The sequence below is a fragment of the Panthera leo genome, chromosome B1 (genome assembly GCF_018350215.1).
Source record: "Panthera leo isolate Ple1 chromosome B1, P.leo_Ple1_pat1.1, whole genome shotgun sequence".
Classification (NCBI taxonomy): domain Eukaryota; kingdom Metazoa; phylum Chordata; class Mammalia; order Carnivora; family Felidae; genus Panthera; species Panthera leo.
Window position 1 is genome coordinate 184,019,589 of NC_056682.1, and position 20,772 is coordinate 184,040,360.

General features: G+C 48.9%; 1 protein-coding gene and 1 long non-coding RNA gene across 8 annotated transcripts in view; one reads left to right on the forward strand and one right to left on the reverse strand.

The window, feature by feature from the left end:
• Positions 1-751: 751 nt before the first annotated feature.
• Positions 752-19,702, reverse strand: LOC122218556. The gene is made up of 5 exons (XR_006201996.1): positions 12,421-19,702; positions 10,105-10,162; positions 5,032-7,229; positions 3,271-3,785; positions 752-2,574 (listed from the first exon to the last, which is right to left on the reverse strand). It is a non-coding gene; the product is annotated as an uncharacterized LOC122218556 (long non-coding RNA).
• The window catches only part of SEL1L3 (SEL1L family member 3), a 103,670-nt gene continuing 94,555 nt past the window's right edge, over positions 11,658-20,772 (forward strand). For 3 of the 7 annotated variants that reach the window (XM_042936761.1, XM_042936759.1, XM_042936764.1), the window contains exon 1: positions 11,662-11,907. In XM_042936761.1, the coding sequence (XP_042792695.1) occupies positions 11,743-11,907 (165 nt within the window). In that variant the 5' untranslated portion in view covers positions 11,662-11,742. Of the gene's footprint in view, positions 11,908-20,772 lie in introns of all 7 variants that reach the window. The other 4 variants (XM_042936758.1, XM_042936760.1, XR_006201995.1 and 1 more) reach the window with 3 other exon arrangements.

The following is a 20,772-nucleotide window of genomic DNA, read 5'->3' on the forward strand; positions in this document are numbered from 1 at the left end:
TTGTTAATCACTGGTCTCTTTCCCACACTGAAACTTCCCACAGGTCACTTGGCCAAGTCTCAGCCTTAGCTGCCAGGTGCCAAGCCCTCCGGCCATATGTACACAAACAAATGCATGTTGCAGTTTTAATGACCATGACCTCTCCAAGGACCACGTCTGTCCTCCTGCGTGGGTGCATTCCAATTTACTAGTTTTGAGATGCAGTGAACATAAGGCTGTTCCTGCAACTGCCCAAGAGTGCTGGACCCAAGAAGGCACGAATCTTCTGATGCCTGTATGGTTGCCCCGCTCACCCCTCGGCCATGCTCACTGCCTCCGAACAGCTGCCGCTTTCACTTCTTGTTTTTTAGTTTGTGTTTTTTTAATTTCCTAAGTTTTTTGTTTGTTTTTGCCCTCCACTGTTCTGGCAGATACATTTCCACTTTCCAGAGAAATGTTGAAACCACTTGTGCTAAAGTATTTTTTTTTTTTTTTTTTTTTTTTTTTTTTTAGGGGCGCCTGGGTGGCTCAGTCGGTTAAGCGTCCGACTTCGGCTCAGGTCACGATCTCGCGGTCCGCGGGTTCGAGCCCCGCGTCAGGCTCTGGGCTGATGGCTCAGAGCCTGGAGCCTGCTTCCGATTCTGTGTTTCCCTCTCTCTCTGCCCCTCCCCCGTTCATGCTGTGTCTCTCTCTGTCTGAAAAATAAATAAACGTTAAAAAAAAATAATTTAAAAAAAAAATAAAGGTATTTTATTTTTTTAATAGTGTCCTGTCAACGATGCATTGAGGATGTAATTTCAGGAAGTCAACATCTGTTTAAACACAACTTACTAACCGCTGCTGCTCATCATTTGGCCATTGCAATTTCATTTTACTTAATGCCATGTTCAATGTTCTTGGTTCGAAATACGTCCTAACTTTAACTTTTGTCTCAAAGGCAGTATTTTATTAAAAGATGCACTCCATTTGACTTTCTTCTAATAGCACCCTTCCTCAAAATATACTGGATTTCTGTATCATATCAATTTATGTGTCTTCCTGTTTGTCTCTCTCCGTAGCATCATTTATCTGTATAAGCAAAAGCTGCTTCTTCTGGAAGGTGGGGGGAGGGATCACCATAGTACCCATAGTTACCCCCCAGAAGAGGTCTTTTGTTATGCGGTCTCTGGTGGGTATCACACAGGATCGCCTCTTCAAAGCCAGACGCATCCATCACTCATCACCCCCGCCAGTCCTTTTCTGGAGTAATTTTGCTCCCTTTCCACTCAGATTTGAGGGAGTTAATTATTTAATATGTTTGCAAAGCACATTGGTTTCCCTAGAGAAAGTGTGCCACATAAATATATATAAATGAATAATTAATTAAAGTTTAAGCAGATTACTTGGTGAGTTCTTCCTTAACTGCCCCATTTTCCTAACGAGGTGTTTTGAAGTTACAATCTCCTTCTGGTTTCTCGCCCCTCCTCCTCTCTGACGCCTTCTCCTTCTTCCTCTTCTTAATTTCCTTCCGTTTCATTCTTTTTCCCCTCTGTCAATCAGTGCCTACCATATTGTGGGCACTCGGTCAATCACAGCGATTTAGTGCCAGATCCACAGGTAAAAGCCTTCATTAACTTCAACGGGTGTCATAAGCTCCTCAGAGCTCTAGGGTGAGATTAATAATTAGATAATGATTCTAATGCACTGTGAAAGCTAGAAGCCAGCCTCATGAAATGCTGAGTGATCAGTAGTCGACATCAGTGATCAGTAGTCGAGAAAACCCTTGTTGACTGACCCCGTTCCCTGATCTGTTTCAAGTAAAACAAGAGATCCCTGATACTCTAAAAATTAATATAAATCAAATCAAATCCCTCCTGCAATCCTGACTCCTCTCACCGGTTAGAACAAAACAAGGAGGTTGCAATCGAAGAGCACGGTTTGGAGGTCCTTTGGATTCTATTTGAGGGAACAGCAGACTAATTTGGATCGTGTTTGAAGGAGTGCCATAATTGCTTATTGAATGTTGACGTTCAAATCCTAGTTATTCCTTTACCAGAGATTAAGGGGAATTAGAGAACAGTTCACCTCCATCCGGCTAAACCTGACCCAGTTTATTTACACCGTAATCTTACTACAGAGCATGAGAGGTAAAACGAGCTTCTCTTATCAATTAATAGCTGGCGAAAAATTTAGATTTCAAGTTCAACATAAGAGCTATTTATTCTAAAGCACTACAGAAATGAAGAGGGGCTCCCTGTGATGCTGGAGGGAGGGACTCTGGGCAGGCGGGAGTGCTGAAGAGAATTTTTTTTTCCTTTTCCTCTTAAGAGTTTGAATTACTGTGCAATCTTGGATTTTCTAGTGACCCGTGTTAAAGCCCTGGGGCTAAAGCAGACCTATAATGGATCTATTTCTGAATTGTTCAGCAGTATTGGAGTTTAAGACAGCAGTCATGGTGTATGCATATAATGAGGCCAGTGCCTCCTTCTGCATCCAAGAGGGCATCGGTCATAGCCCTTTGTTGCCGCTCAAAGTACAGAAGGGAGCAATCTCTTCCTCCGCCCCGTCCAGAATTCTCCGTGGTCGCCATTCTGTCCTGAGCAGACACCGAAGTTGCTTTAAGGATATGAGATATGAGGTCAGTGAAAGACCCTACCCTTGCCCCCCGGGTCCCCCTGTCCTGCTTTGCCCGCCCCAACCTTCAGTCCCACCCTCCGCGATCTGAAATGCACTCCTCTGGGTTAAGGCATTGTTTCACATTCAAATACCTCTGGGAGGTAGAACATATTCTCGTTATCAGGGATTAATAATTTAGTGTTCGTTCGACAAACATTTGTTGTTTGTTGAATTTATTCATAACATGAATTAACCAGAGTCAGAGAGTGAGAAGACGTGTTGGAGTTCAATGCTGCCTTTTGACTGGTAGGGTGACCCCTCTCAACCTCAGATGGTACACCTGGAAAGCCACGGGGCTGGATCAGATCTCCCAAGCTGCTTCTAGGCCCAGCACTGCCTACGTCTCAGCCAGTTGTGGGAACGGGCACAGACCAGACAGTGGTGACGGATGGGCGTGGGGGTGGGGGTGTCTGGGCGTAAGGATGCTGAGGGAGAGCCTGAGACTCGACAGAATGAGCATAGAAACTCATCAGAGGGCTCAGGTCTTTGATTTGTTTTGTATCAACCTGTAGCTTTGGGTCTGAGTTCTAGAGCTCAGCACAGAGTCTGGTACACAGTAGGTATCCAATAACATTGGATTAAAAAGGTAATCCAATAACATTGCATTAAAAAATACAAGAAAATGACAACACTTACATATTAGTTTTCGAAGGCTGCTCTAACAAAGTGCCCCAAACTGGGTGGCTCAAAGCAATAGAAGTTTGTTGTTTCACAGTTCTAGAAGGTAGAAGTCCAAAAATCAAGGCACAGGCAAAGTCACGCTCCCTCTGAAGCCGCTAGACAAGGATGCTTCCTTGTCTCTTCCCACTTCTGGTAGCCCCGGGCGTTCCTTGGCTTGTGGCCTCGTGGCTCCAATCTCTGCTTCTGTCTTCGTATGGCCTTCTTCCTTCTGTGTCTTCACATTGTCACCCCTCGGTGCATGTCTATGAGCAAATTTCCATCTTCTTGTAAGGACACTGGTCATATTGGATCAGGGCCCACCCTACGATCTCAGCTTCACTTGATTACATCTGCGAAGGCCCTATTTGCAAATAAGGTCATATGCGCAGGTACCAGGGGTTAGGACTCCCAGCATATCCTTTTAGAGAACACAATTCAACCCATAACAGGGTCATCCCCCAGGATTCCACAGGAATTGTTGAGACAGTGACCTGAAATATGGATGTGAAATGTCTTGGTGATTTGAAAGTATTTAGGAAAATGTGGTATAAGGAACTCAGCTGGGATTTGAGAGTGCTCCTCTCTGCTACCCTTCAGGCTGTCCACACAGAGGTTCGCTACGAGGACTCGGAAGTCCTGCTTAGGGGTGTGAAGACAAATGTGGGGGAAGACTACAGAAAACAAGGTCAAGGACACAAGGACAAGGTTCACTACCTTCACAGGGTTGGCTGGGCCTCATTCAGGTTCTACGTAAGTGAGGTGACCTCAAATACCCCACGTGCTAACCAGCCTTCCCAGAATGGGACCCACAGGCAGGTAACGCCTGTTCACCAAGGTCACACTGGAGAGAACAGAAATCCCCGATTCACACTCAGCTTTATGTGTTTCATTATCGTAGACTTGGAAGGTCACTTAATGAAGACAAGCTTTAATAAGCACCATAAGGCATTAAACATTGCACTACCCAGAACACGGATGCGGTTCCTGACCTCCCAGAGCCTGGGTCTAAAGGACACAAAGACGGTCACGGATGTATGTTACGTGTTTGTTTCCTTTCCCTTTCGGGGGCTAGCGCCAGGGAAGTGTTGCATTCTTAGGAACCACAAATCCAATTTCCAATTCTGGGCTGAATAGTAATTTTTCCTGAAGGTTTGAATAAATCATCCAATCTGCTTCAGTTTCAACTATTTTCAGCATTTCTATTTTAATCATTAATTTTGGCTGCTTAGGACCCCAGAGACACTGAGCCCATTTGTGACTTAATTTGGGGTGGGGATGAGGCAGGAGGCAGAAGAGACACTGAGCACCAAACAGGAGAAAATAGGCTTGAGCTACCGTCTGAAAGATTTGGGCCAGATGCAAGGAACATTTTGTTGTCAGTGACAACTGTAATTCTTTGGTTTGCTCTAGCAGGGCAGATTATAGAATTTGCACAACCGTAATTTTGGTCAAGACCGGAGAGATTCTAATGTAAGAAGATAGTTTAATTTTCATTCTGATTGGACCACAAGGAGACGAGTCAGATGAAATAGCCCTTCAGGTAAATCCTAATACTCAAGATAATAAGAAGTGCATATAATCCATCCTGCTCCCCTTGTTGCTTCAAATGCCAGGGAGCTCAAAATGAACTACACTGTTGAGTTAAAATATAATATTAGCCTAGGACACTGTTTCAGTTACCTACTGTTGTCAACAAACTACCCCTAAACTTAGTGGCTCGGAACAGTTTATTTTTACCTTTCATGGGTCAGTGAGTTGCTAGGACTCAGCCGGGCAATTCTGGCTTAGGGATTCTGAAGCTGTTTCAGCTGAACGGGGCGGGGCTGGGTTCGAGTCATGTAAAGGCTCGACGGATAAACCTTCAGGATGATTTGCTCATTCGCAGGTCTGGCCCACACGGGGGTCGGAATGTCTGAGCATCTCTCTCCCGTCACATGGCTGGCTTGCTGGTGGTGAGAGTTGACACACGGCAGCTGGCTTCCCCCCCACCCCCTGGGGGGTAAATACTGGGGGAATACCCTCCCCTGCGCCAGGGTTATAATGGAGATGTGCTTCATGGGTGGGGTCATCCTTAACCCCTTGACAGGTTATTTATTTATTTTCTGTTTTTCATAAACTTACAAGGGATGGACCTTTCTTTCTGAGCCTTTTTTGGAAGTAGGTGAGTCTGAAAAATACACAAGAAGTGCTTTACTCTTGTCTAGGGCTTGACGATTTGCCACGCACCCTCACCCATGCTACCTCACTGGCCCCCACAACACCACATCGATGGCCAGATCGGTGACTTTATCCCCAGCTTTGCAGAGGCTGGAGACTGAGGTTCAAAAAAGGATTCGTGACCCGGCAAAGGCAACATAGCTGGGGAGTGTCAGGATGGCCCCAGACAGATGTGTCCGACATGGCAGTGTCTGTCCCCAGGCACCATGAAGCCCGGACACACACCTACGTTTCAAACCCAGGTGCGAGCCCTGGACATACCTCACGACACCTGCTTGCCCCTCCACCACCCGCTGTCACTACAGAAGTTTCGTGTAGTCGTGGAAGCTCCGGTCCTTGAGCACGGCTGCTCGGACCAAACCAGCTCTGCCACCTGGTGATGACCCTGGACCTGGGATCTTTCAAACGACTCAGTTCCTTGTCTGTAAAACGAGGCTGCTGCTGCTGTTGCTGTCATGAGGATTGAGTGAATTAGTGCCTCAAAGTGATAACGTGGTAAGAACTTTCAAAAGAAGTCTCTCAGTCAAAGGCTGCAGAGATAAGTAGCTGTTAAGAGAACCCTGGGCTAGCTTCCTCTTCTCTATGCTTTTCTTGATTTTATATGGACCTTACTAAGTGTCCATGCAAGTACAGCTCATCTTGACATTTCATTTCACTTGATATTGTTTATTACCGGATAGACTAAAAGCCCTAAGTCGATGTTAATGCCTGTCTAAGGATCGCGATTTCAACTGCAGGATGCAGTTATAAAATATTGTCAGGACTCGTAGATACAATCCGCTTTCCCCAAGGTCTCAGGTGTACTCACTCTCTCTCTTCAATTATTTACACTGACACTCCCTAGGTGCACAGTCGCTGTCCTTCCTCGCTCTCCGTCCCACGTGGATCTGCACACTCACACCCAACCTCCCTCCACCCTTTTCACACACATGTTCTTCTCAACATGCTCACCCGAAGATAGTTTTCTAACTACATGCCCTTGACCTTCTGCATCCCAGCGTTCTTCCTTCCTCAGACCCTCAGTGTACAGCTATTTCTGTGCTCACTGAGCCGAAAATGTCCCCTGGCCATCCCAGGTGCCCTGAGGATGGTAGGAGAAGTTTTTGCAGCCAGGCCCAGTGGGGCAGGTTGCAGACCTTTGTATGTATGAACGAGGAGGCTTTGGATACCTGGCTGTACCTGCTGTTCGGCTCACAAGGGTCTCCATCAGTCATCTGAGGGGGCCAGGGAGCGGACTCCCCTGCTGCCCCCCTGGCCACGGCATAAACAGCCGCTGCGCAGTCCAGGACTCTTGAGATAGCTGCTGCTTAAGGGGGCAAATGTTCCTGACTCGAGAGGAGGCTTGGCTGAGGGAAGCTGCCTGCTTCTTCCCAGCTCAGGGTCGGGGGGAGAATTGAGCTGAATATGCACCTATTCAGAAGGGCAAAGAGCCAAAAATAACCGGGAGCAACAGCATTTCATCTGACAGGCCCAGAAATAGAGCTCATTTCGGAGTGCGCCAGGCTTACAGACTGGGTGATTCTGAGACCTTCCGCATCCCCACAGAAATACATGGAAAAACTCCCAGCTTACACAAATGCTTCCATCCTCTCTTCACTCAACTTCTCAAAGCGAGGACCCTGTGGCCCAGGGAAAAGGAGTCTGCAGTCAGAGAGACTTGAGGCTCAAAAGATGAGGTCTGGGGACCCGGGGATGAGAATGGCACCTGGTGGAATGTTCTAAGAGAGGAAGAAACAGGAAATAATTGGTACATACGGAGGATTCAAAAAAGGAAGAACCGAGACAGGAACAGATTTAGGGAAGGTAAAGCCTAGGCTTTCTCATCCCCCCCCCCCCCCCCCCCCCGTGAGAAAAACGGAAGTACTGAATGTTAAAAACGTCAGGCAGGATTTAACTGGATCCCCAAGGTCATTGTTGGCAGGAAAAAAGACCATGGTTTTCCGATGGGGATGGGAAATGTGTGGTCTGACAGCAATCTTCTCTTCCATTTTTGTTTTCTTCTCTTGTATTTTGATGTAAAAGGCAAATGTCACAGTTCATTTATCTTTATTCCGCATATCTGAAGTTGCAGAATGGATGGGAAGTGGCAGGGTACAGAATTCCAGAGGACCCTGCCCACGGGGAAAATTGTGTACTAACAGGAAGGAGCTGGAGGAGATAACAATGGATATAAAAGGAAAAGAAGGCAGGAAGGTAATAAGGGGGCAAGAAGGAAAGGACAGATAGAAAGAAAAAAATGAAAAAGAAGATGATGAAGTCAATCTGATTGACTGACTATGCCTAAGAAGCTTCTACGTATAAGGCCAGGGGACAATGCCCAGAGCTGAGGAGAACAGGTGTACAAACCGACCAGAATACGAAGCAGGATTAGCCAGTTGCCACACGGGGTTACAAGCAATGTTCGCTGGGGACAGAGAGAAACCACCGGTTGATTTTTGACCTGAGATCACAAGGGATGTCTCTCTAGAGCTGGTGGCATTTGCCTGGGCCCAAAGGTTTATGTAGGAGGGCGCTTTCCTCACTGCTCTGCAGTGCCCTCCCTGCCCCCTCTTATAACTCAGAGATCAGGTGTCTTTGCAGGGACACACCTCAAGACAGATCCCAAGACATCCTCAGTACCTAGAAATGTGGTTTCCAAGTGCCCATGCGTGGACTGTGACAGCCTGAAGGTAGCAAAAAATAAGGCAATGACAAGTCTGGAATTTTTCACAAATTATATTCCATTTAAAGAGCTGTCTTTTATTGTGATATTGGATCCTTCCTAATTTTTTGACGGTAAAAATACCGTCTTTTGGATGAAATAATGTTGATAAAAATAGTATATTGGGGTTTTTGTTTGTTTTAAATACTTTTACTTGGCAAGTGGATAGGTAGCCAACTGCATCGGTCCCTGGGATTTTACAGATGTTATGTCATTTCAGATTCTAAGAACTCCTGGCCTAGAACGCCATTCCGTGCTTACAGAGGCAAGCATATTCAGTGAAGGTCATGCCTTTTTCCTGCAGCCCTGACCTGACCCGTCCAGGCTTCTGGATGCTTCTCCTCATAAGCCTTGCAGAGAGAGAGGCTATCATCCTCCTGCTGGACTCGGTCTTTTTCTGTGTTGAGGTGTGGGATTGCTCTCTCACTGTCTCTCAGAGGGGATGAGATAACCCTAAGGCAGTGATGAGTGAGAGCAGATACAGTCCCCAGGGACCTTCCCAGGTTAGTGGAGCATTAAAACTTAATTCGAACCAATAAATTGTAAAGGTGGGAAAGAATGGTATTTTAAAACGAACGGTCTTCTTCTGCACTCAGACCACACCCTTCAAATTACTGATCCGGACAGAGGAGGCAAGGGCAATGACCGATTCCGTCTTCTGGATCAAAATGTCACAGTCCACTGTGAATAGAAATCCTGACCTTCTGTTTTTCTTTCCCCTCTTCAATACAACATTAATCAGTCAATCCTGCCACACCCCTTCCCTGGGCCACAGAGCAACCTGAACATCCCTTTTTGAGGACCGAATTGTCTTGAGGTCAGTTCTCTGCCTGCCTGACGCTCCTCACGGAACAGGGCACCTTCTTACCTCTGGATTTTGGGGTGTTGAGTGATGCCTGGCGCACAATAGGGGCACAACAGAGGCCTAGTAAGTAAGAGATTCAGTGCACCACATTAAAAATAGCTCAGTGCCCCAAGGGGTGCCTCCACAACGACTACAGTTAGGTAAATTCAAACTCACAAGGCTTCTGAAACTTGGATTCCATGAATCCTGATTACAAACAACCTAAGGGAGCCATTTCGTTCCCTGAAGGCCAAACTGAGTCTTTGTGCAATGAAGTGGAAGAGAACTCCAGAGAAAGGCCCAGGAAGACAGGCGGAAATTCCAGAAATATTGTGAAGCCCCATTTTCTCGAACTGGCCAACAGTTTTCCTTCCATACACATTAAAGAGTATAGGGGCGCCTGGGTGGCTCAGTCGGTTAGGCGTCCAACTTCGGCTCGGGTCACGATCTCGCGGTCCGTGGGTTCGAGCCCCGCGTCGGGTTCTGTGCTCACAGCTCAGAGCCTGGAGCCTGCTTCCGATTCTGTGTCTCCCTCTCTCTCTGCCCCTCCCCCATTCATGCTCTGTCTCTCTCTGTCCCAAAAATAAATAAAACGTTAAAAAAAATTAAAAAAAAAAAAGAGTCTCGTCTATACTTTGACCTGCCCCCCAAAATAATATGGACACAATCTGGGACAAAGCTGCCAAATCTTTCAACCCCCCTGGACACTCAATAGAATAAACGATTTTCCACATCACACAGGAGAATTTTCAGTGCTGCGGGTCTTTGGAAGTGGGGCAGGGGTGCTGGAGACAGCTGTCAAACAAAGACACTCTCAGATGTTTTAATGTAGTGCCTGCTGGACGAGGTAGGAGCACAATGACCTTATCTACGTGCCAATGGTTCTGGAAATGGGGTCTGTGGACCAGCATACAGCTTCTCAAGCTTCACCCAGGGCCAACTGAATCTGAAATTCTAGTGGGGTTGTCCAGCAACGTGTGTTTTAATAAGCCCTCCCCGGGATTCACATGCAGGCTGAAGTTTGAGAACCAGTGACAGAAGGCATTACCTTGGAACGAGTGACTGGGAGTCAAGAACCTGACCCAGGGCCGCAGCCCTCAGGTGACCTAAAAAAAGAAAGGAATGACTCAGCTCAGTTGCTGAGGGTGGCCAGGCCTGTACTGAGACGGCCGAGGGCATACCCTGGGCACTCCATCGGTATGGCCAGACTCTCCTGACGCCTGCCGCGACTTGCCCTACCGTGGTGGCATCTCCAGAGGGCAAGGGCCGTGTCCTTCCAGGCTCCCAATCATTGTTAGTTCCAATACGCACAAATCCACCAGTGCCAAAGGGAAGCTTCTGAGAACTTTCGAACGTGGGTTAACTATTTCGGAGCTACAGCTACCTGCCCAAGCACTTGTCTGAACCTCTGGACACAGCCCAGCGCTTTCCAGAGCACCAGGGCGGCCGCAAGCTGGAAGACTCGAGGGCCAGCCGTGCCCCTGCGCTTGGCGGCAGGACCCGTATCCGCGAACAGCCAGTCCCAATCTGGGCCCCACGGCCGAGGGTGTGCCTGGATTTATTCTAAAAAGTGTGCGCTTCACGAGCCTCACCCTTTCGTTTAGGGCTTCAGTACAATCGCATTGACCTAATTAATTCGTTTTCTCCTCGGTCCGAAGTGGAAACCGGGGCACAGGGCTGCAAATCCAATGCAAACCCGCTTTGGGCGCCGATACTCTGGACAATTAAAACAAAGAGCGCGGCGGCGGCGGCGGCGGCACCGCACAAAACCCTCGGGAAACATCCAGAACGTGCCGGGAACCAGCCGGCAGGGCGGGGCGCAACCCGGGTTAAAAATGTGCCCGCAGGGAGGCGGCCCCACCCCTGCAGGTGGACAGGTGGAGGTTGGCAGGGGTCAAAATCCATCCTTAAAAGACTAGAAGCTGCGCCGCTGCGTGGCGCAACTGCAGGGGGCACAGTCGCCCTGCGCCCAGCGGGAATGGCGCCCTCGCCAAAAAAGCAAGGAAACAAAACCCATTGCACCGGCGGGAACTGGGCTGCGGGACCCGCAGAAGGAGTGGGTGGGAGCGGGAGGACGCGGGAGCGGGGTATAGAACGAGAAGGGGAGGGAGGGAAGGGAGAGAAGGGCAGGGAGAGAAGGCAGAAAGTGGAAGAGGGGGTTAGGAAGAGAAAGGTGCGAGGGGGAGATGGGAGAGAGGGAAAAAGGGGAACGGAGGGAGGGGAGAGAGGGATCGCGGACAGGAAGAGCGCCCGAAGGGGGGCGGGGGAGGAAAGCGAAGAAAGGGGAAGGGGGGGGGGGGCGGGCCGGGAACCGAGGGAACCGGGCGGGGGGGCGGCGGCCAGGGGGCGGGACCGGGGTCAGTCCCCACCTGCGGGGTCCCCGGCCGCGGGGCGAGGTGGAAGCTGGGGTCGGAGGCAGCCGCCGGGAGGCGGGCTGGGCACGGAGGCAGAGGGGAGGGAGGGGACGGGCACTGGGAGGCGGGGAGGAGCCGGCGCTCGGCTGGGGCTGCGGGGGCGGCGACGGCGGGAGCGGCAGTGGCGGCGGCGGGTCCGGCGGCGGCGGCGGCAGGTGGCCCCGCGCGCGGCGGCCGGCCCGGCCGGGGGCGGGCGGGAAGGTGGCGCCTCGGGCGGGGGCCGGTCCCTGCACCAGGTGACCTGTTCCGGCCCGGATCCGGGCGGCCTCGCCATGCAGCGGCGCGGCGCGGGGCTCGGGTGGCCGCGGCGGCAGCAGCAACAACCCCCGCCGCCCGCGGTCGGTCCCCGGGCCGCAGCCATGGCCCCCCCGAGCGGCGGCGTCCCCCCGGGCCTCGGCGGCCGCGCTGCCTGCGCGCTGCTCCTGTTCTGCTACCTGGTGAGCGCCGGACCCTGCCCGGGTCCTCCCCTCCGCGCGGGGCCCCGGGGACGCGGGCGGGGGCGGCCGGGGACCTCCTCCTCGCCGGGCGGTACGGCGCTGCTAGTTTTCTCGCTTCCGCGCCGCTGCGCCCCGGGCGCGCCCGGCACCTGGGATGGGTACGCGGGGCGCGGAGAGGGGTGCGTGGACCGGACTTGCGGCGCGGCGCTCTCGCTCGTGTCCGTTCCTCTCCCTCCGAGACGCGCTCCGTACCCGGGTTACGTTCCCCTGGAGACCCTCCCCTCCTGTTCCCCACTCCCCCCGGGAGCCTCGCCAGCCGCGTTTCCTCCCCACCCGCCGCGCGCGGCTCTCCAGCCCCCTCCCTCCCCGTCCTGGGCTCCCCTCACAGTCTCGCAGCTCCTTTCCTTCCCGTGCTTAACTTCGCCTCTCTCTCGCGGCGAACGCCACCCGCCTCGAACCTCCTTTTACTTTCCACCGGGGCCTCATGGCCCGGACTGTCTTCTGCCAACGCACCGGCGAGGAACCTAGCGTTGCCAGCGCTCTTCAACTCCTCCGTGGTCACTCCGGCCAAGTTGCGGATGCCAGAAAGAGATCTAGTTCTTTGTAACACGCTTACCGCCCGAGTGGGGACTTTAGCTGCGTCTTGAACGTTGTCATTTGAGAGAATACGTTTGGCTTATGCACGTCAGTTTACAATTTGCACTCTTCTTGGCTTCTGTTTCCGTCATCAACTAAATGGCAGTAACCTATTTTTCAAAAGCAGCTCATTTAAAATACCAGGGTAATTTAAACCCTCAGAACAAGGTGGGGGAAATAGTCCTCGTCGGTTCCTTTGATGGCTTGCTTTCTTCTGCTTTGAATTCTCCTAAACAATAGTAAATTTACAGAAGGTGACACCCTTCCTGTCCAGCCTACCTTATGTTCCAGGATCCTGCAGAAACCTTGGGTTATCTCGCCATATATTACTGTAAATAAATGAAATAGAAAATGCTGAATCATGAAACTGATGTAATAGGAAATTCACAGAACGCTTAAAATTGAGCAATGTCATTGTCCAGAATTATTTTCATTTATGTGGTATTGCCGTTATGCAGAGTCTGTCTTCACAGAAGCTAAAAACTGCTTGGGAGACATTGTCAGGCATTAGAATTGGATTCCAAAGAAATTGCCACCTAGCCCAAGTTTCTTTTAACACTCTTTACTTCTTGGCTGTTGCATTTCTTGAAGCAAGAGGGTGTAAAAATGCAAATTGTAATTCTGCTTTAGAAAATACCTGTTGAGCAATCCATGCTTTGCCTCATATTTTAAAGTACCAAATTTTGTGGTTGGATTTACTTGATATTTTCATGAGAAGTTGTCAGTTAACCTGAATTTTTTTTTTTTTTTGCACCCGAGAGATATTATTATTTAATATTTATGCCACAGGGTTACAGCACACAGGCTCATAAATAAAACTGCCAAAACAAATGACAGGGTTTCAGTTTAAACAGATGATCCCCGTCCACAAGGCACTGGTTACCCACAGAGGCAGAAATGATGACATAGTAGAGTCGTGTGTGAAACATTTGTGTACAGGTGGTCTGGAAAGTTCCACGTGGAAATCCGAAGGCCTGGCCGGGAGAGACCAGTTCTTGTCAGTTCCGAGAACTCAGAGGAACAAGAACAAAGCCTAAAGACCTAGTGGTCTGTGGGAACAGAGGCAGATGTCGGAGCGGGTGTAAAAGTTCTGTTTGGACCCAGAGGGGTTTTGGGAGAACAGGTCACAGAGAGGGGAAAGAGACGATACCCGAAGCATAAGGTGAGCTAGTGAAGTCATGAGGTGCGGCTCCGAAGAGAGATTATAGAAAATACCGTAATGTGGGAACTAACTGGAGCGTGGATGAGTGTCTTGGCAGACAGAGAAGGATGGGATTTGGGAACGATCACGAGGAGGGAAATGTCAGTGCTTCCTGACAGTGTGTGTTTCCTTCAGATGGGCCTCAGATAGGCTACTGTACAGGAAAGACTCGGATAAACAAGCAAGCCATTTTGCAACTAAATGAGAAGGTTTTGTCAAAGCCAGGAAAGCAAAAGTGTGATTTGGAAGATGGGTTTCCCCGTTTGTTCTAAAGGTCTAGCCGTCTGCTTAGGATTCTGTTCTAGAGGTACGAGCTACCTGAGCCACTGCTAAAAGGTAAGGCTTCCTGACCTTGGAGAAATTCAGTGTGCAAGGTGGGGGAAGCCGCAAACATTGGCACAAAACACATGAGGGCCAGAAAACAACAGATGAAAAAAATGCGTAATTGTGTCCGTTCTGCTTGTCAAGGAATGCTTTGTAGAGGAAGAGATTGGTCGGGGGGAGGCGAGGCCGGCAGGTGGAGGGTACGAGTGGGGCAGAATAACGAGGCAGAATCTCAGGAATGTGCAGACACTGGAGGGAGAAAGCTGTCCCATAATTTGGAAACGTGAATAATAATAAGAGTAGCAATAATAGTTTGCGTTATATCAAGTCATTTATATCCATTATGCAGTATTAATTTTAACAACAACCTTGTGAGGTAGAAGCTGTTAAGATCCTTATTCAGATGAAGTGACTTGAGACTCAGAGAGGTTAAGTAAGTTGCCCCCGGCCACACAGGTAGTCCAGGATCGCAACCCAAGTCCATCTACTTCCAGAGCCCCAGTTCTTAGTTAGCCACGCTAACTTACTGCTTTTCTGGATCTCACTGCTTGGAACCCATTCCTCTCATGCATAGATGCATGCATGGGCCGTTAGCAAAGCTCTTACAATTAGCAGCCACTGTGCAATTGGTCAGGATGTGAGGTCATGTCTAAAGTAGCCTAAAATATACAAAGCAGGAAGCACAGGCCACAGAATAGAAGCAGGATGTTAAAAAGAAAAAAAAAAAAAATAGGTGAAACCAGAAAATATTTGCCATCTGTGATGGAGAGGTTAAAGATAGGGTCCTTCTGTAGTCCAGAGGCAGCTGGTGGGGGTTAGCGCTCGAGTCTGTGTGGATGCGTGTCCAGGTGTAGAGCGAGTGTGCCTTGGAATGCATTCCAAAGCCAAGTCGTCCGTGATTTGGGAGCCGATTCCCACTTGGTGTTATCCCCGCCAGTTCGCTCGTTCGCAAGGCCTGGAGGTTGAGAGTGCTTTTCTGAACAGATGCCTTTAAGCCCCTGCCCTCGTGGGTGCGGGCTTCCAGGAGCCGGGGTCCCGAGGCAGCGGGCGCCTTTCTTCCCCATTGGCGGGGACAGCGTAACCTTCAGTCACAGCCCAAGAACAGTACTGTGGCTGTAGCCAGGATGCTGCCAAAGCATGAATAATTGTGACGAGGCCTGAAAGATAAGTCACGGAACGATGCCAAGCAGATTTCGGAAAAGATGATCCCTGGTTCCAGCAGCTGCCAGAAAATTCTAAGGTCACCAAAGGTCAAGATGCAGAGAGCCCCCTCAGAGAAGGTGAGGGCCTCGAAAGTAAAAGGTGACGGAATCGCTTCCGCTGAGGTCACTGGTGCTGAGCGGTGTGGCCCATGTAGAACTTGCCAACAGACCCCCTTGCCAGTCTCTTACATCATTAACTCTTACCCTCCTCCAGACCTGGCTGGACCAGCTGAGGCTGCCCCAGCCCCATCGATATCAGTGGCACTTGTAGAAGGCATTTCTGTCCATTCTGAACTCTGGTCTCGAATGTATAATTTTTTCTTAAATGAGAAAAACAGATCTCACAATGGCGAACGTTGATGTCAGCTGTAGAGCCGAAATATTCAGAGTGGACATTTGCACTTGTTAGACAATCAGAGGACAAAGAAATAAGAGGGCATTAGTGGCACGGATGTACGTGGGGATCGTTAGCAGACGGTGGCTGCGACAGAATTCTCCATCAGTGGCCACAGACCATTGGTTATCCCTCTAGAAGTATTCATTAACTCCTTACTCTGGAACACAGGACTTGAGAAGATCAAAACAAGGTATAGAGAATTCTCAATTATCTCGCTTGCCCAAAAGTGAAAATGAATATATGAAATACAGAGATCACCTTCAAACTTCGCGTCAGCCAGTAGGGTCCACATTCATCCTGACCAGAGCTCCGAAAATCTCCCAAGCCATGGTGTTTGCCTCTTTCTTTCTATACCTTCTATTCCTGTTGACAGTAGTGTGGGAGCCATGAATTGGCTGATGGAGGCAGCTGGAGGAAAGGTAGACGAGAAGGCTTAAAGAATCCAGGCAATTCAGAGAGGATGGATAGACTCAAGTAGACCATAAATAGTCTCAAGTGAATTCCTGTTACCCCACTCATCCTATTCCCCTGAGAAAGGAGTCAAGGGGCAGGAGGGCTGTGCAGCATGTGAGGAATTGTTGGAGAGATTGGCCGACATCCTCATCCAAAGAAGGGCTTACCCTAGCTGGGGAGCTGGCCCGGTTCAAGGTGTATGTTTGTGGGTAAGACAATACCTACCCTCCCCACAACCAAGCCGTAGTGACACGGGGGGATTTTCGCCCACACACATCCCCACCCCGCCTTCAGGATGAGAGTGAGCAAAGTCCCAACTTTTCCTCCACCTGTAGCCAGAAAGTGGGACAGGTGGAGAGGTGAGTTGGTGAGTTGAGGGCCTCTCCTTTGGGGTGTTAACTGGAAGGCAAGAAGGACACTATCGCAGACTTTGGAGTCAGATGGGAATTTGAATTTTGGTTCTGGTTTTTAGTGGTTGGTTGGCCTCGGGCAAGTTACTTACCGTCTCTGAACCCATGCTATTTTCTCAGCTGTAAAACTGGAATGCTGTGTCCCTCCCAAAGCCCTTGTGAAGATTGGCTTTGAAGGGAGACGTTCTGTGAAGGATGAGGTTAGAAGTGAGTGAGAAAAGGGACTTTCCGCACCTGTCCCGATGCCCGCACAGAGTAGGTACTCCATGAAATCGAACCAAACTCAACCTTGGTTACCATCGTATGATTTAAGTTAAAAAGAAATAGCGTATCAAATAGTATTAAAGAGGAGGGGGGGAGCAGACAACTAGAAGCATTGATCATTGTTGTGGTGGTTTCTCTAGCCAGCTCTCAGTTTGGGGAAGGCATATTAGTAAACTGGGAAGTATTTCCCAAGGCACATCTCGATTTTGGGGTCCATATTGACATCACTGCCCATTCGGTTTAATTGCATGCTTTGTTGACATAAACAGGACTTTTGCTTCTTTCTGGTCAGCAGAAATTGGAAAAGTAGGCGTTTTAAGGCAATACAGTTACCTCTTGACTCATGGAAAGTTTGATCTGGCCAGTTTGGAGGGAAAGCACACTCATTAGCCAAGGTTTCCTTAGGTGACTGATGGGATGGGATGGGCAGGAATGAGAAAAACACACACTCAGTTATTGTTTGTATATCACATGAACCCACGTACACGTGTTAGTGTAAATAAACTTCCCATAACAAGACATGAATGATTGAAGATTTTGCAGTCTCTCTGTCCCTTCCTTAAATGACAAGTGGACCATATGGAGAAAAGAGCCAAGTTTTCTCAGCTTTTTAGAACCGGCAAGATTATTTGAATAGAATTTCTTCTTATTGATTTTGTTTAAAGGCATCAGATGCAGCCATCCTAAAAGAAGTTTAGGCAGAATTGATAGATTTTTTTTTTCCCATCCAGAAGATACATAAATTCATCTGTTTTGCAATTCCCAGGCTGAATCGAATGCATTTTGGTCTCCAATTTGGGGTCTCTCATCATGAACACAACATTAACTGACCCATTTCTTTCTTTAGAAAAAATGTACAATACATACTCAATTACACAAACACAAGGGAATCTGTTTTGTGAGTGGGTGTGACATTGTCAAATTTGACTTTGATTAAGGCTTACTTCTGGTGTAAACAGATGTTTGAGGGCTCAGGCATCTTTCAGAGCCCAGCTCCATTGTGTGCAGAACAAATCAGTAGCTTCCGAGGTGGAACATCTCCGTGACTGCCTAAATGGCATAATTTAAGGGGCACAGAAATGCCCCGTCACTCCCAAAATCTTGCTTATAGACACAGTGCGTTTAGGCTTTGCTTTTAAGGCATTATCTTCACCAGGCTGGCATAGAAATGTAGGTATGTGACTTTACTGCAGCACTGTTTTCATTATCACATTAACATGGATGAACTTGCCAGATGAGCAGGAGTCCAACAGAGGGTAGAAGGATAGGAAACGTTAAAAATTTAATTTGTATTTTTGGTGTGGAGACATGGAAAGTTCTAGAATGTAGGGAGGTTGTCTGAAAGGTCTGGAGGGACTTGATAGCTGAGAGAAGTCCACCCTAAATGGGTAAGGTAGGTGCCAGAGTGCCACCTTCCCTGACCTCACAGTCCCTCATGTCAGCCCTGACCCCCAGGGGCCTGGTGGGATGCCAAAGGGTGAGGGTTCTTTACAAGGAGATTAGCGAGGCTGGATGGAAACGGAGAAGTGGAGACAGCTCCCCATCGCAAAAATGGGAGGCAGGAACTCAAGATTGGATGGAGTCCTCCGGTTAATATACAGGTGCCCCCCCCCAGGAGCAGTGACCCAGGACAGACCACAGCGGGTCCTGGCAGAAACGTTCACGCCCCAGACTTTAGTTCAGCAGGAAGCACTTAACCAAAATCCTACTGTGTGCCTGCCTACCTGTATTTCAGAAGCCAGAGACATAACAATGAGTAAGACATGGACTCTGACCTCATAATTTCTAAACAAAGGAACGTTGGGGGTAATTTTTCACTTCCGCTAATGCAAGCTGGCATGTGAAAATACCTATGAAGGTTGGACACGTGTCATGCCTGTAGCTGAAACTCTTCAAGTTAATTGCCTTATTTTCCTGGCAGGAAACAGCTCATAAGCACACACATGACTTGAGCCAGGAAATCAGCTTCAGCTTAATCAATATTTAGAGTGTGATGTGTTGCTAATCGGTGTTGGTTTTGTACATAACAGAGGTAGCCACAACTCACGGCGTAGCAGCTGCCCACTGGGTCTCCTCCAGCCCACAAGATGCCAGCTTCCTACGTTGCATGGGTGTCCAAAGGACTGAAGACTGTAGTGCCTTCTGGCGGGATTCAGACCTTGCCCCTAAAGCCACACACGGTGATGTCAAGGTCCCCTTTGGGGCCAGCACTCCCCCATCCTATGAAGAAAACAATTGTCCATCCCTGAAATTGTTCTTCTCTCCTACTAACGCTTCTCCCACTTCTCCAATCGTCTTTGTCAGCCCGTGAAATTTTCCAGTCCTGAAATTTTTAGCCTCGGTCGAACTTCTTATCCCACGTAGATGTTACTGAAACAATAGGAAGATGTCAACACCGCCGCCAGGGAACCTTAGCAAAATAACAAATCAAGCGCCATCAACCACACGTATATGAAATTGTATCTAATTGCCCAATCTCATTTCTTCGGTATGATCGTTCCTTCAAAGTGCATATTTTCTGTCATCTTGTGTTTTCCTGAATTCTAAATCTAGAATAAAAGCTTGATAATCTTAGAACAGGAGTCGGCAGACTGTGCCCCACGGGCCCGCCAGCCAGCCGCCTGTTTTGGTAAACACAGTTGTGCTGGACCACAGCCGTGCTCGTTTGCTTGTGAGTTAGTTGTCTGTGGCTGCTTTCGGCAGAGCCGAGTAGTTTTCACGGACACCAAGTGGCCTACAAAACCGAAAATACTTACCATCACGCCCTTTTTTTAGAGGAAAAGCCTGTGCTCGCTTCAAATCTGGAAGCGCATCATCCAGGAGAAATACGACGTAAGCCACAGATGCTAGTCACATAGGTAATTTCAGATTTTCTAAAAGCTACATTTAAAAAGCAAACGGAGGGGCGCCTGGGTGGCTCAGTCGGTTAAGCGTCCGACTTCGGCTCAGGTCAGGATCTCGTGGTCCGTGAGCTCGAGCCCCGCGTCGGGCTCTGGGCTGGTGGCTCAGAGCCCGGAGCCTGCTTCCGATTCTGTGTCTCCCTCTCTCTCTGCCCCTCCCCCGTTCATGCTCTGTCTCTCTCTGTCTCAGAAATAAACAAACGTTTAAAAAAAAAATTAAAAAAAAATTTTTTTAAATAAATAAAAATAAAAAGCAAACGGAAAGAGGCAAAGTAAATTTTAGTCACGTGTTCGATTTAGCTTACTGCATCTCCGTACAACCATTTGTACAATAACCGGTATAAGAAATATTAATGAGGTATTTTGCCTTTTTTAAAAAAATCGTCTTTGAAACCCAGTGTATGTTTTACACTTACAGCACAACTCCCTTTGGACCAGCCACGTGACCAGTGCCTCATGTGACTTGTGGCTACTGCATCAGCTTAGCATGAGTCTAGGACCCATAAACCTTGGACTTAGTTCTGCTGCACTTGAGACTTGGAAGTATGTGAAAATAAAATAATCTTCATATGCCTAGGTAGAGATTTCCTTTGAAAACAGAATTTCGAGGGAAGGGCCCGGAGAGAGTATGCTGTCAGGTGTCCTACGCCTTCTTCATTTTCATCTGTCACCACCGATCTCCGCAGTGATGAGCCCGATGTGCGGAAGGTCACGGGTCATCGAGCAAAACTGAAACCGGTTTCCATGTGCCGTGCTTATTCACTTGGGACAGGGGACTGTGCGTGTTTAGCCCTGAGGTGTAAGAAAATGGACACTGTTACCAACTGCACTTTGCAATGAAATCTGGTGAAGTCGAATAGCCTTCCCTCCAGAATTTGGTTGACCAGAAAGATTCACTGGAGTTCCTGGCGTCCGTACTAAATGCATGGTTAGGGGTGTCTGGGCGTCTCAGCCAGTTGAGAGTCCAACTCTTGGTTTCGGCTCAGGTCATGATCTCATGGTTCGTGAGTTCGAGCCCCGCGTCGGGCTCTGTGCTGACAGCTCAGAGCCTGGAGCCTGTTTTGGATTCTGTGTCTCC